This window comes from Sus scrofa, chromosome 1, assembly GCF_054392235.1.
Source record: "Sus scrofa isolate SSC_HxYL_T2T_F1_AM1 chromosome 1, Sscrofa_HxYL_maternal_Yorkshire_Landrace_v2.0, whole genome shotgun sequence".
Taxonomy (NCBI): domain Eukaryota; kingdom Metazoa; phylum Chordata; class Mammalia; order Artiodactyla; family Suidae; genus Sus; species Sus scrofa.
The window spans coordinates 160,337,200-160,352,188 of NC_139383.1; the positions used below are offsets into that span (position 1 = coordinate 160,337,200).

The 14,989-nt window shown below is 46.5% G+C and overlaps 1 protein-coding gene across 13 annotated transcripts in view; it reads right to left on the minus strand.

The window, feature by feature from the left end:
* Positions 1-1,831: 1,831 nt before the first annotated feature.
* CNDP1 (carnosine dipeptidase 1) overlaps positions 1,832-14,989 on the minus strand; it is a 38,717-nt gene continuing 25,559 nt past the window's right edge. For 4 of the 13 annotated variants that reach the window (XM_084990135.1, XM_005659819.4, XM_005659820.4 and 1 more), the window contains 7 exons: positions 14,662-14,862; positions 12,170-12,254; positions 8,989-9,149; positions 8,269-8,433; positions 6,386-6,527; positions 3,531-3,678; positions 1,832-3,392 (listed from right to left, as the gene is read on the minus strand). In XM_084990135.1, the coding sequence (XP_084846261.1) occupies positions 3,326-3,392; positions 3,531-3,678; positions 6,386-6,527; positions 8,269-8,433; positions 8,989-9,149; positions 12,170-12,254; positions 14,662-14,862 (969 nt within the window). In that variant the 3' untranslated portion in view covers positions 1,832-3,325. The remainder of the gene's footprint in view (positions 3,393-3,530; positions 3,679-6,385; positions 6,528-8,268; positions 8,434-8,988; positions 9,150-12,169; positions 12,255-14,661; positions 14,863-14,989) is intronic. The other 9 variants (XM_084990324.1, XM_021073212.2, XM_005659821.4 and 6 more) reach the window with 5 other exon arrangements.

The window sequence follows — 14,989 nt, forward strand, 5'->3', positions numbered from 1 at the left end:
TTAGCACAACCCCTCCTGGGCTCAGCTAGCTGTTTGTTACCTAGCAGGAGCCAAGGATCAGCATCTCTTCTGATTGCTCAAGAGATGTCATTTGTGTGAGGTCTGATTTTGAAATGCTGGCACCCAATTCAGAAGTGCTTAGAACCAGGTGAAGTCCTCATGAAACAGTGAAGGGTGCTGGATAGGGCTCATGGGCTGTACGTTCATGGCCCCCGTGGAGACAAGTGCTGCCTGGGAGGGTACACAGACCCATTACCAGATGACCCGCTTTATGTGCTCTGCCCAGGAGTAGCTGCTCCCAAGACTGTCAACTGAAAACAGCAGGCCTGGTGGGGGGCGGAGCAGGGGGGAACAGCCCCAAGACGCAGCTGTGGAATCAAAAGAATTTTAGCAAGCAATGTTGAGCACCTACTTTGTGCAGTGCACTTTGCTGGACCCCTTTAGTAGACAGATGTGTTGAAAATGGAAGACCAAAGAGGTTGGGAGTAGAGAAATGTTAGTATTTTCTTTTAAATTTTTCTGCAGTTGATTTTCCTGGCCAGTAACTGGGTAGGTTTCTCTCACCCCTCTGAATGTTCCCAACCTGGAAAGTGTTTCCTTTCTGGCTCCTAAATCACAGCAGAACCCACATAGTCACATGGCTTGCGCCTGGCAGAAAACCCAGATGGACCCAGGAGAGCTGAGCAGGCTCATCGTGGCCCTGAGAGGCAGAAAACCACAGGCTCTGCACTCAGACTTCCTCTCTTAGATTTGGTGGCCTCAGCTGTCCTCCCCTTCTTGCCTGCTGGTAGCTAATTAACAGAGATTCAGCAGGAGTGCAGATCAGTGAATGAATAATCTTATAATTTAGCAGATTGGTGAAATTCATGTTACATTGCCCAGAAATGGCTACAATGTACTTTACCCAGCTTTGTAACTGAATAATATGAACACCCTTTTAAAAATATAAATTGGGAGTTCCCATCGTGGTGCAGTGAAAACGAATCCAACTAGGAACTATGAGGTTGCGGGTTGGATCCCTGGCCTCGCTTAGTGGGTTAAGGATCCGCTGTTGCCATGAGCTGTGGTGTAGGTCACAGATGTGGCTTGGATCTGATGTTGCTGTGGCTGTGGTGTCGGCCAGCAGCCTTAGCTCTGATATGACCCCTAGCCTGGGAACTTCCATATGCCGCAGGTGTGGCCCTAAAAAAGCAAAATAAAAAATAAAAATATAAATTGGATCATAAACTTCTTGTATATTTATTTCTTGGAAACTCTGCCAGATACACCAGGCAAGTCCCACAAAATCTAAAATATCACAAGATTGTGTAATCTGGCAAGAACAAACCAAGCTTAATAGCAAAGAATATCAAACACTTGCGAATACTCAAACAGTATTTAAATGTTCTGTAGCATGAGAGGAAACATGGCTCCTTCCTGGATGCTCCCACAAGGCTAAAGCCTCACCTGGCTCTCATTCCTATGGTGAGGATCAGGGCAAGCGGAACTCCTGGCCCTCTGGGCCAGCCATGTTAGACTGTTAAGACAAGTTGCAGCATGTTTTAAAACACATTTCAAGAACCCACGGAGTTCCCTTTGTGCCTCGGTGGTTAACAAACCCAACTAGGATCCTTGAGGGTGCAGGCTCGATCCCTGGCCTCGCTCAGTGGGTTAAGGATCCTGCATTGCCGTGAGCTGTAGTGTAGATTGTAGACACGGCTTGGATCCCACATTGCTGTGGCTGTGGTGTAGGCCGGCAGCTACAGCTCTGATTCGACCCCTAGCCTGGGAACTTCCATATGCCATGGGTGGGGAAAATAGCAAAAAAAAAAAAAAAAAAGAACCAACGAAGTGATGGAATGTATTAGGTTTATTTTTTATTTAGAATCATAAGAAAAACATTTCTAATAAATCCTTAAATTCTTCACCACTAATGTGACTTAAATAATGAATTTGTAAATATTAACTTTGTTTACATTTACTTAACTGTAGAAAAACTGCATTTTTTGTTTGTTTACACCATCAAATCCAATCAAGCCAAACAAGATGGTTAATGAAAATGATTACTGAATGCAGCATTAGCTGATGGCTTTAAATTTAGAATGTGTTACTGATGTCAGGGTTGATTAGTTCTCTATCTAAAACAGATGCTATTAAAGGCTTTGAGCAACTTAGATGTAGGCATTGAGTAAAATTCCAATGGAGTGAGAGAAAGTCTATCAGGATTAATTCTGCTGTGGCGAATTTACATGTGCACAGATGCTGGAGAGAGTGAGCAGGCCTTTACTGATGCAGCAGGAAGAAAGAACAGAATGCAGGAGGGGCAGTTGGCATCAATCACAGCAAAGGTAAAGGGGCTTGGAAGTATAAAAGTAGTTATCTGCACACAGGGGATCCCAGATGCCATGTGGACATGAATACTGATCATTTCAGAACTAGTGAAGAAGCAGGAAAAATAAATGAAGGGAAAGCCAAGAGGTTAATATGGTATCATGTTTTAGTAACTCCTGAAAGTGAACTCATGGGGGAAGTCATGATAGGCAGTGGTGGAAAAAAAGGAACATGGTAAAAGCAAGGGTGATACAGTATGGACAGTCACAGATGGGCTGATTATGTGTCATGAGCACTTCAGAGCCTGTAACACAAACTGGAGTGATGATGCCAATCAAGTTGCAAGGAGAGTAGCTAATCAAAGATTTGTCGTTATCCTGAAAAGTACATGTGAGTCCAATTTTAGAGTGATGCAGCAGGACTTGGGGAAATCGGGTTGTTAAAGGGAGCTGTAACTTGAGAAAAGCATGCAACAGTGACATTAATCTAGTTCCAATGCCTATACCTTGGAAATATTTTATTATTGGTCCAAATATCCAAGGACTTTTTTTTTTTTTTTTTTTTTGGTCTCTTTAGGGCCGCACCCTAGGCATATAGAAGTTCCCAGGCTAGGGGTCTAATCGGAGCTACAGCTGCTGGCCTACACCATAGGCACAACTCGGGATCCAAGCCGCATCTGGGACCTACACCACAGCTCCTGGCAACGCCGGATCCTTAATCCACTGAGCAAGGCCAGGGATAGAACCCGCAACCTCATGGTTCCCAGTTGGATTCGTTTCTGCTGCACCACAACAGGAACTCCTCCAAGGACATTTTATTTTATTTTTATTAATTTTTTTTTTTTTTTTTTTTTTTTTTTTGGTGCTCCAGGTGAGTCACAGACTCACAACCAAGGACATTTTAATTGAGAGGGAAAACATTATTTTCAGACCAAAATTTCTTCTGCTCCTGCCCAGGGTTGTGGGAGAAGGAACCTGTCAGCAGATCAGATCCCGGCGGAAGGTTCCTGCCATGATTAATGCAGCTTAGCCACCTCTAGGAAGAAGGCAGCAAATACTTTAGAGCCCTCTATGTAGTTCCACCTAACAAAAGAAATAGAAACACTGTCACTCCCATTCAAACCAGAGGAGGAGTCGTCTGCAGTTGCTGATACAAACTCCATCTAAAGCACATAGCTTGTAGAGGTGCCTGAGGGATTAGCACCCGTCCAAATCACCAACCTGTTGATTTTCTCATTCTGAGAGTGCTCGCCATCATCAACGGCGCCCAAGGGGAGCATCATCACACTCTTCTGGATGGTGGCCTGGAATATCTGGGCAATGGGTATGGTCGATCCATCCCGGATCATATCTGGCTCAGTCCCAAACACTGAAACACAGGAAAATAAGGCATCTGAATAAACTAATGACAAGACTACCCCCAGTAATCCCCTCAATTGTAGTGTTTGCTTTTTCTTTTATTTTTTTAATCATTAAGTTGGATACCTAGGGTAAGCTTAATATCATGTAGTCTATACTTCAAAGTCATCAATAGAGTCAAGAAGAAAACTGCGCTTGCTTTCTTTACAATGACCTATTTTTTAAACATATTTTCAATAATATTTTGTTTGGTTTGGTTTGGTTTTTGTCTTTTTAGGGCCATGCTCACAGCATTTGGAGGTTCTCAGGCTAGGGGTCAAATCGGAGCTGTAGCTTTCGGACTACACCACAGCCACGGCAACTTGGGATCCAAGCCATGTCTGTGACCTACACACCTCACGGCAATGCCGGATCCTTAACCCACCAAGCAAGGCCAGGGATCAAACCAGCATCCTCATGGATAGTAGTCGAGTTAGTTAACAGCTGAGCCAGGACGGGAACTCCTAATATTTGAATTTTTAGCTAATTTTGTACTTACAAAAAATTTGCAAAAATAGTATAGAGTCCCCATATACCCTTTACTTTCCCTAATGTTAACATATAAGTATTGCACAATTATGGCAAATAGGGAATTAACATTGGAATATTATTAACCAGACTCAGACCTGATTTGAATCATTATGCTTTTCCTGTTTCTGTATCAGGATAGAATCCGGAATCCCACACTGCATTTTGTCATTGCTGCTGAGTCTCTTCTAGTCTGTGATAGGTTCTCGGTCTCTCTTTGACTTTCATGAACTTGACCCTCAGTTGTTTTGTAAAACGTCCCTCAATTTGGGTTTCTCTGATGTTTTCTCATGATTGGAATAGGGTTTTGTTTTTCTTTTTTGTGGGGGGGGGGCACATCTGAGGCGTGTGGAAGTTCCTAAGCCAGGGATTGAACCCAAGCCACTGCAATGACAATGCCAGATCCTTAACCCACTGCACCATAAGAGAACTCCAGAAGTCATGCATTTTTTGGAAGGAGTGCCACAAGTTTGCTTCATGAATTAAATATGGGGAGAGTGGGACTTCTTTTTGTTCTTGTCTATAACCAATATACAAATAAATAGCTGCAGTCAACTACCACTTGAATGTCTCAGTGTTTATACTCAGCTTTCAAGAGTCCCAAATAATAGTTTTAATAGATATTAGAGGGTCCAGAAAAGATAAGTTCAAAGCTTCTGGGCTAGAGGACAGATTGCTGGTGATGGAGCAGGAATGAACAATGAAACAAAGTCACACAAGAGAACATGCCAGGTCTTCTTGATCCACAGAGCAAGGTGTGAATGGGAATAAAGATGATGGACTTTATTAGCAGAACTGGTTCCACACACAAATAGACCCAAAGGTGCCTATGCTTTCCTACAAGAGCATGTCAGGCCTTGACATTTCAATCACACCCCTCTCTTCACCTGGTGACAGATACATTTATCTTCCTAACTCTTCTTCGTGACTACATTTTACTGGCAAATGCTGCTATAACTAAAGAGAGTGGGAATGATTAGGTAGAGAAGTACAACTCTAAGTCTTGGACTTTTCCTCTGATTGTTAGTGTCCGTGCCCCTGTCTGATAATCCTAATATAGAGAGAGTTAGTGCTCCAAGGAGGTCCAGGCCTCCAGTTCCAGCTCTGCTGTCACTAGGGGCTTGGTTCAAGGTCTCAGCTCTAATATAGCACATAGATCAATGTCGCCCACCCAGCTTTTGGAGAGACCCCCAAAATCCCCCTGCTTGTAGGAAGTCCCCCATTTTGCCATTGTTGGTACTGTCCCAGTCCTGCTGCAAAAAAGACTGGATATTCCTTCTCCCTTCCGAGGCAGCCAAAGCCCAGGCATGTGTCTTCTGCTCACCAACCACATGATCCTGTCCAGGTCTTAGAAATGTGAGGTCAAAATAGGCACCACCAAGAAAATTACAAATAAAGCTATTCCCTTCCTCTGGAGAAGCAGAGTGGCACTGTGAAAAGTCCACTGGTTTTAGAGTCGGATAGGCAGGAATTGAGTTTCTCATGTGTATGTAAGTTTATACAATGAGCTCACATGCAAGAAGCTTCTTCAGTGGAAATCTCATGTGGCCTGCCTTGGGGCTGTTTGCATCAGCCAGCAAGGCAGCCCAGCATGGGTGTGGGAAGAACTGGACCACACACAATAGATATTAAACCCATGTCAAGATGGGTCCATAGTTAAAACTCTCAGGGGAGTCTTTGTATTCGTGCAAAACCCAAGCAAGGATGATCAAGCTTATATACACACACCTCGCTCCTCCAGGGTGAGTGTGGCTCTTGGAGAATGCCCCATCTTTATGTAGTATGTCTCATTTTCTGTTCCCTGCTTCGTGCTGACCTGAGACCATTAAAACCAAATCTCCTTGTGACCAGGAAAAGCAAATCCCCACAGGGTGGCCTGGTGTCAGCTTGCTCATTCCCTTCATCTTAGCTCCTTCTTCATTTTTTTTTTCTTTTTTTTTACAGCCACACCTGCCTTAATTTGTGAAATCAGAAGGCTGCTGAGAGGGCTCATGAGACAGTTGTAAGATAGAGTGGTATGGAGTGACATAGCCCATGTAAAAGGAGAGTTGATAGTGAGGTTTTAAACTTGTCTGCTTTATCCTCTGCCCCATCAGGCACACCCCTTCGTCCTACTCTAAACTGACAACTCAAAATATCTTAAATCCAACCTGTTTTGATGGCTCTCTTTGCAGCAAGATACTGATTATCTCTAATGTTTGCAATCCATGGGTGTAGTCCCAGTGTCATGGAAATGGTCATCTGGTTGGAGCTATTTCTTTTGGAGAATGTAGATTCAAGGTGTCGCTTCACCTAAAAGATAATGTTGTCAGTTGTAAGAGAAAATGTCCTCTCTCTCTCTCTTTTTTTTTTTTTTTTGACTTTTAGGGCCACACTTGTGGCATATGGACATTTCCAGGCTAGAGGTGGAATCAGAGCTACAGCTGCTGCCCTACACCATAGCCACAGCAACGCCATATTTAGGCCACGTTTTCCACCTACACTGCAGCTTGTGGCAATGTCAGATCCTTAACCCACTGAGCAAGGCCTGGGATCAAACCCACATCCTCATGGATACTAGTTGGGTTCTTAACCCACTGAGCCACAACAGGAACTCCTCAAGTTATTCTCTCACACATGAAACTGGCTGAAACCTGAAGCCGAAAGATTCAAGTGCTGTGATTTTACTTTGGTTCTTCCACAGGGACAGCATGGAGCGAGCGGAGCCCCAGGGCTGAGAGCTTCATGCAGCGGGAAGAACTCACCATCCCCTCCACCCTGGCCCTGCCCCACCACCACTGCAGCGTCTGACTGCTGGCGTGTGGTTAGTATAAGTCTTGGTCATTGTGAAACCCCATTCATGGACAACTCCTCCACTTGACAGGCCCTCTTTGGGACTTATCAGCACCTTAATGACTATTTGGGGAGTGCTATGCCTTTGGAAATTTCCAAGAAGTGGGGGCAGTTCCGAGCTAAGCCGTGAAGGAAACTCACCGGTAGCATCCTTCTCTTCCCTTGGCGATGTCACAGCTATGACTGGGGACATCCTCTGAGAAAAACTCTGTACTCTGAAATACTTCTGTCTTTCAATAAATACTAATGGACACCTGTCATAAGGCAGAAACTGCCCGAAGTGCTGGGTCCCAGCAAGACCAGGATGCGCCTGCCCTCGTGGAATGTACATGTTGTAGAAAGAGGGACAGTTCGTCCAAAAAGGGAGGGCAGGCGGAGGAGGGCATTGCAGGATGTAATCAGGACTGAGGAGACAGTACAAGGCGAGGATGCCACAGAGGGGCTTGGGAGGAGGTATTTCTTGAGCTCATTTATCCAGAGTCTACGTTCTGTTAAACTCTAGGATAACCCATGATAGGTGAATAATTTAGACTCGTTAACTCCCTCCAGACAAGGTTTTCATGAAAATGGTTGCTTTCAGTTAGATTTCAGATGCCACAGACAAACTGATGACCTGAGATCTGCTGGCTCTGTCCAGCCGTCAGCAGTGAGTTTGTCCATCCATGTGTAAAATCAATCCTGCCGTCTGGTTTACTTCAATTTCCGATCCCTACAACTCCATACAGTTATTTATCTGACTACTGTAATTTCATATAATTGAGCAAAGAGATTTTTACTCAACAAAAATTGTATCAGTTGTGGCTCAGCGGTTAACGAATCCAACTAGGAACCATGAGTTTGCCCTGGCCTCACTCAGTGGATTAAGGATTCAGTATTGCTGTGAGCTGTGGTGTAGGTCACAGACGCGGCTCGGATCCCACGTTGCTGTGGCTCTGGCATAGGCTGGTGGCTGCAGCTCCAATTCGACCCCTAGCCTGGGAACCTCCGTGTGCTGCAGAAGCAGCCCAAGAAATGGAAAATAGACCAAAAAAAAAAAAAAAAAAAAAAAAGTGTATCGGTTTCTTAATATGTGTTCCAGTCTCTGTTGTACTGGGGGAAAAAAAAGTCCCTTCAGTGCTGACAGCCAAATTGCTGGCTAAACCGTAGTGTGCAGTGCTCAGTAATAGAGCTGTTGGGCTGAAGAATCATATGTGCTGGTTACCTGCTTTTCCACCACAGACATATTCATGTGAGGGACCAGACGGATAGAAAACTTTCCTATAACTCGGCCAGGTATGACGGTTTTGGCTCCAGGCTCATCAAACGCACCCTCAATCCCATGAATGGAGAGAGACGGGAACCTCCACAGGTGCATTAGAAGTTCCTCCTAAGTTCAGATACAATTGGTATAGAGAAGAATGTTTGGTTAAAACTCAGGTGAACTATATTGCTTGTACCACCAATTTCTGTATACCTACGGCACTGTTCGTGACAAGTTCATTACTACCTTACTTAGACATGTCTGGACTAAAAGGACAGGTGGACATTTCCCCTCAGGACCTGGGACCCTCTGCTGCCTTCGCCTGCCCAAGTTTCTCCCAGTGACAAGGGCCCCTTGTCACCCAAGCTCTGAGGTTTGCTGTTAGTAGATGGCTAGGGGGCTCTTTCCAAAATTGGGGTTCAATTATACATTCTATCTCCAGTCACTGCAATGACACCTTATGTGCTAAATGCATTTTCTTCTCAGAAGGCTTCAAGGAACTTCTCAACCCCTTAAACAGATAGGAAGTCCAGCTCAGTGGCGGAGGGCCAGGATGCAGTTAAGTTTCATAGACCTTGACCATAGTTGACCTAGGCCATGGGCACACGGCACATCAGGCACTGGGGATACACAGGTTAGCATCTCTCCTCTTTCAGATTACCTGTCACCTTGGGACCATACCTTGGTGTCAAACAGAAATTTCTGCATCTGGCTGCTGTGCCGGTACTCTTCGAGGTCCAGGTCAATGGCTTCATACATTTTTCTTTCCTCTTCTGTAAGAGGAGCCACGTGGTCATAGATTCCAGGGATCAGAATGCGACCAGACGAATCTACCAGGCTGCCTACGAGAGAACACGGGAGATACAGCCAGGTGGAAGTTACAGGTGTGCTGAACCCTGGCCCCAGGGCAGAACCTTGGGGACTCTCAGGGTTGCAGCAAGCCTGCAACTGGCCCTGGGCCCCAGAGCAGAGCCACTTGGCAGCAACTTATGCCCCAGAGGTGATGGTGGGAAGGAGCTGGTCATCAGGCCTGAGTCAGACCCATTTTAATGTACATTCTGTCAATGGAAGGATGGACACACATGAGTCTGCACTCAGTTAAATGTGGAGTGACTTACCTGCATTACATATGAGTTCTCAACTATACTTTTTTGTTTGTTTTTTAGGGCCTCACCTGGGGCATATAGAAATTCCCAGGCTAGGGGTCGAATGCAAGCTGCACCTGTGACCTACACCACAGCTCGAGGAAGTGCTGGATCCTTAACCCACTGGGCGAAGCCAGGGATTAAACCCACATCCTCATTGATTTCTAGTCAGGTTCTTAACCCTCTGAGCCACAATGGGAACTCCTCAACTATACTTTTACATCATAAACAAGGGTCTTTTTTAGTTTAATCTTACCCTGAGTTTGTCATGTGCTCATTAGAAAAAATTTTAAATATATATGTCTATGTATTATATATATATGTATATTCCAGAGAAACCGAAAGTCATCATTCCTTCTCAATTTCTCTCCCCTTACGCACACCATGATAAGATAATAAATACTCATCTTTAACTAAAAGCACAGTAGCCTTGAGATCTCATTTACAGGCTACCCATCAGGAACAAGGAGGCTTAGCGACCAAATAGGTACACTATTCTGTTATTTGTTTTGTTTTGTTTTGTTTTGTTTTCTATGGCCACACCTGCATATGGAAGTTCCCAGGCCAGGGGTGAAATTGGAGCTGCAGCCCCAGCCACAGCAATGCCAGATCCAAACCACATCTGTAAACTATGCTGCATGTTGTGGCAACACAGGATCCTTAACCCACTGAGCCACAATGGGAACTCCTAGATATACTAGTCTGTTATTTGTGAAGGAGTTGTAGGATTAACAGGAATGAGGACAAGTCATCAATGAATTATCTATAAAAGGAGCAGATGCTGAGACTGGGTAAACACTGCTCACCGTCTTAAGAAAGTACTTAAAAAGATCCAAAGCAACCAGCAAGTAGACTAATAATAAAAATGATAGAAAATGTCTCTGGGGGAGCTAAATTCATCCTCAGTCCATCCAGGGACTTTTATTCAAGTAAAGACACTTCATAAAAATATGTACCACATTCTTCACTTGATTATAACCTGACAATGTCAGGAAATTACTGTGAAGCACAGCGTCTTCAAGGTTTTCTGTTAAAGTTGGCAATTACAAAGCTGGGGGTAGAAGACACCCCACATGGTTACCTGACACCTGCCTGTACCAGACCCACCTCCCACAAGACAGAGACACCTCCCACACCTCTGACCACACAGGCTGGATAACAAGAGTGACCCTACATGAGCAGATCAGCAAGTTGTTTGGCCTGTGTAGACACAGTTGAAGACAAAATAAACACTCACTAAAATCTACAGGGTGGCAGTCATGTGAAATGGAATGGGCTTCTCAGTGCTTTGAGATGATCAGAGAAGACAAAGCCCTTAGGTGTGAGGGAGCCAAGATGGCCAAATGTGATGAGACGCCTTCCCAGTTCTGGCTCTCAACCACAGCCTCCTTAGTCCCCCTCTAGTACCCCCAGGAATCCTCCTAGACTTCGGATTAGTAAGATTAACACGGTCCTGTCAGGGGCAGACAGGGACCCTCTTCACATGGGGTCATACACACAGGAACAGTAGGATGACACCACCAACAATTCCCCTGGCTCCCAACTCCACATGTGACATCATCCATCAGCAGAGCTTGTACCTTCTGGAAGAATGCCTGGGAATGTACTTATGGGCTCTGGTTTGTTAATCTGCTTCACCAAACGCTCCATAGCTCATAAGGAAAAATAAATAAATAAATAACAAAACTACCATCAAAGAACAAATATTCATTATAAAGAACAAATTAAAGACTCCATTATATAATATATATGTTGAGTATAGACTCAAAACAAAACTATAACTGCACTTTAGGGATGGTATTTGCAGACCGCTATGCACGAATAGGCTTTCCTGGGGGTCCTGAGTTATGGATTCCCCTCATTCAGCCCCCAAAGAATATTATATATCAAATAAATGATACAAACTCATTATAAAACTCAAATCAAAAAATAAGCTGTGCACCTGGATGACTGAGACTGGATGTCACTGGTTTACAATCCCCTGTCTGTCACCTTCACCAAAATCAAAGCAAAACATAGACTCCATGAGTGTTCCCTGTGGGGTATGTCCCTGAACATCTGCGGACGTTCTTGTATGTGAGGACAGACTTTGCTCCTAATCCAGCCAAAGAGACACAGGTGAGGAGTCGGCTGTATGTCCACAGCGGCAGTGATGCCCCGAGCCAGCTGAGGGCGTGTGCGTGGGGAACCCACACAGCCTTCCACTTGGGCCTCGGTGCCTGGGCCATCTGGATGCAGGCAGGACCCACAGGTGATTCAAGTTGGGCAAACTGGCTTTCTGGACACACACACACACACACACACACACACAACATACACACACGACTCCCATCTGCACTGCATCCAGGTCCACTTCAGGGAACTCACTGGTGTCTCTGAGCCACTTGGGTAGTGGGGACCTTTGGGAAGGAGGCAAGGGACCTGGGTAGATTTGGCATCAACTCTGGATGCTTCTCCAGAAGGATCTTCGGGACAGCCAGAGGTGTCTCAACATCCAGTAACGGGGTGGACTAAGGAAGAGTTCAGTCCATGAAAAGAAATGACATAACAAGTCTGATGAACGATTAGCCAAGGGGAAGAAACTAAGAACATGGTTTTCCCTCTACTCTGCCCTGATCCTGGGCTGGCCTGGAAACTGAGGGGAGACACACTGGGTCAAACAGAACCATCATAGCAGATCTCTGATGCTTAATAAGTGAAATAAAAGAAGAGGTTACCGAGAAGAGCAACCAGGTCCGCCATGGGTTCATTAAGGATCCCACCAAAGGTCCCCGAGTGAAAATCTTGATCTCTGCATTTCACCTGCAAGACAGGTAAAAGAACCCACAGTGCTCACCGCCTGCCAGCTTCAGCAATAGCTGTCACCTGGCCGAGGACACTTTCCCGATGTCCCGCAGGACCCAGGTGAGTCAGCTGATGTCATCACATCTCCTCTTTGTCCCATGACTTGAAGCGTCTGCCCACCACCACCCTCCCCCCCCATGTCCTCATGTCCCATGGAAGCCCCTGAAACTGACTTCAGCCCCCAACTACACTCCCAGCAGTGCTGCAGCCAAGACCACCAGCCCCTCCTCGGCCAAACTGCTGATGTTTAACAGCCTTGTCTTCCTCTTGGTTTCACCCCATTCTTGCTCAGCCTTCCTTCCAGAACAATTCTCCAGGAAACTTTCTTCTCTTTATTCCTTTCTTGCCTGCAGGATAATTCTACTTGTGTCCCCTCAATAATTTCTTCTCTGTCTCTTCAGCCCCAGCCCACTCCTTGGATCATTCCTCCTCCACATGCACAGCGTCCAGGCCCACATGACCTCATTCACACCCTCCAAGCTCTTAAACGCTCATGCTGTAGGTCTGACCTTTGACCTACTCACAACACATGGAACTTCCGGTCACGTGTAGCGCCCCACACCTCAGTGTGCTCGCAGCTCCTGACCTGCAGAAGGTCTAGAAGTGAACACCTTCCCCTGCAGTTACTTCCCAGCCTGCTGTTTCCAAACAGGGAGAGATGCCCCTGAATGATGCTGGATTCCTCCTATGCACACTGTGTCCGCCAGTTTCTAGGTTCTAATGAGGTTTTCAGTTCTCTTTGGTTCAATCCCTCTCACCTTTCCTGTCCGGCTCCTAGCCATCTATAACACAGTGGAGATCAATCTTCCTTGCAGTTACTTTAGCGTGAAACCTCTATTGCACTAGGCAGTAATATTAACAAAGCACTTTGGGGTTTGCAGGGCCCCAGCTCTGAACTCTTACACTGCCTCATCCAACCTTCTGGTCACGGCTTCCTTCCTCCTAGCCCCTGGTCACAATCCTGTCCCCCACTCTCCCATTTTTCGGCCCCATCAACACATCCAGTGCCCGGACCCACCTGAGATCTCCCCACCTCTCCTGTCTCCTGTCCTCCTGTCTTCCTTCTCCCCCTCAGCCTAAATGCCTCTCTGCATCACCTCAACTTTTCTGAGGGCAACGCCTTGGCTCACTTTCCCTTCTTCCTCTATCACAGCATCTGGCACAGCCTCAGCACTGGACCAACCCTGTGAACTGGGACGTCTCCATCACTGGCTACTGAGCACAGCTGTAGACGATATCCCACAGCCCGAGAGATGACTCTTGTGCTAACCCTGCCTGGCACGTACCTCCGGCCCACCTACCCCCACAGAGACCACTTCAGGCACATGTCTCTGCAGACAGAGTTCCTTCCAACACAACTGCAGAAACAGGCTGGCTACAGGGAGATGTTCGCCCAATCCTGCCTGCGTCTGCAGCACTTCCCCCAGCATAGGGTCTCAGCCCCTCTGTTCTCATAAGCTCCCCCCACCAGGTGCCCTCCAGCTGCTCCCCATCTTGTGCCTTCTCATTTACAGACAAGTTCCCTGAGGAGGTCTCTTCAAGGACCAACGCTGCTCCCTTTCTCACTCCCACCTTGTCCATTCGAGCATCTGTATCTGTAGACAGTCAATTTTGAGGGCAGTCCTGTACCTCCTGGAACCATGTCTCACAAACAGAAGGCACACGCCATTGTCCAAATGCACAAGTGTCCCCAAATTTTCTATCCCACTTGATTGTCACAACCTTGGCGAGTAGACAGGGCTTGTGTCACCAACGCACACACTGTTGTTCAGGAACACGACTAAAATGCGTAAATAGCTCAGAGATTCTGCTGCGAGGGCTTTCTAGTTATAAACTGCATGCTCTCTCCCAAGCTGTCTGTATTAATGGAGAAGGAGCAGGAAGCAAGTCGGCTTCAGACGGAACTCAGGCCATGTTAACTGATCACAGCAACCCCGGGGTCTCCTGTGCTCGTGTTACAGGAAAGGAAACTGGCTTGGAGGTTGAGGGGCCGCACAAGCTGTTCCAGAACCCAGGCAATGCCTGCACCTCTTCTCTTCTGTCCCAGGGGTGGCGGGCAGATCAGGTAACACAGTCACAGCCTCCCCACCCCTAATGGTCAGTTGGGCTCCTTGCTCCAGTGCTGCTGTGCCTGCCTCCACATCCCACAGCTTTAGGTCCTAAACCTTCTAGTTTGTGAGTAACAAAGTCCCCTGAATCTTCTCTCTAGAAGAATGCACAAAGCACGTGCATCCACGTTGGGGGGCTTCATGAACTCCCCTAGTTCCAGGACCCCAGGACCCCCCCAGGCCGTGCATCTGCTCTCTCACCCCCACCAAGATCCTAGCAGGCACCCTTCCTCCTGGCTGCTGCCCTTTGCCAGTACCTCCACCATGAAGTAGCTGTTGCCTCGTGTGCCGTAAGTGAGTGCTGGCTTGCTCTGGCTGATCCAGAGGTTATCTGAAATCACGATGTAGTCTACATTAGAAAAGAACCCAGCCTTTTCCTTCTTGACGAGCTCCTCCAGGGCAAGAGAACCGGCCTCTTCCATCCCTTCAATGACGAATTTGATGTTCACAGGGAGATCCTGAATACACAGTGGAGCAGACAAATCCTGCTGTCAAAACGGGTGGACACCCAGGAGTTCCTGTTGTGGCTCAGTGGTAATGAACCTGACTAGTATCCATGAGGACTCGGATTTGATCCCCGGCCTC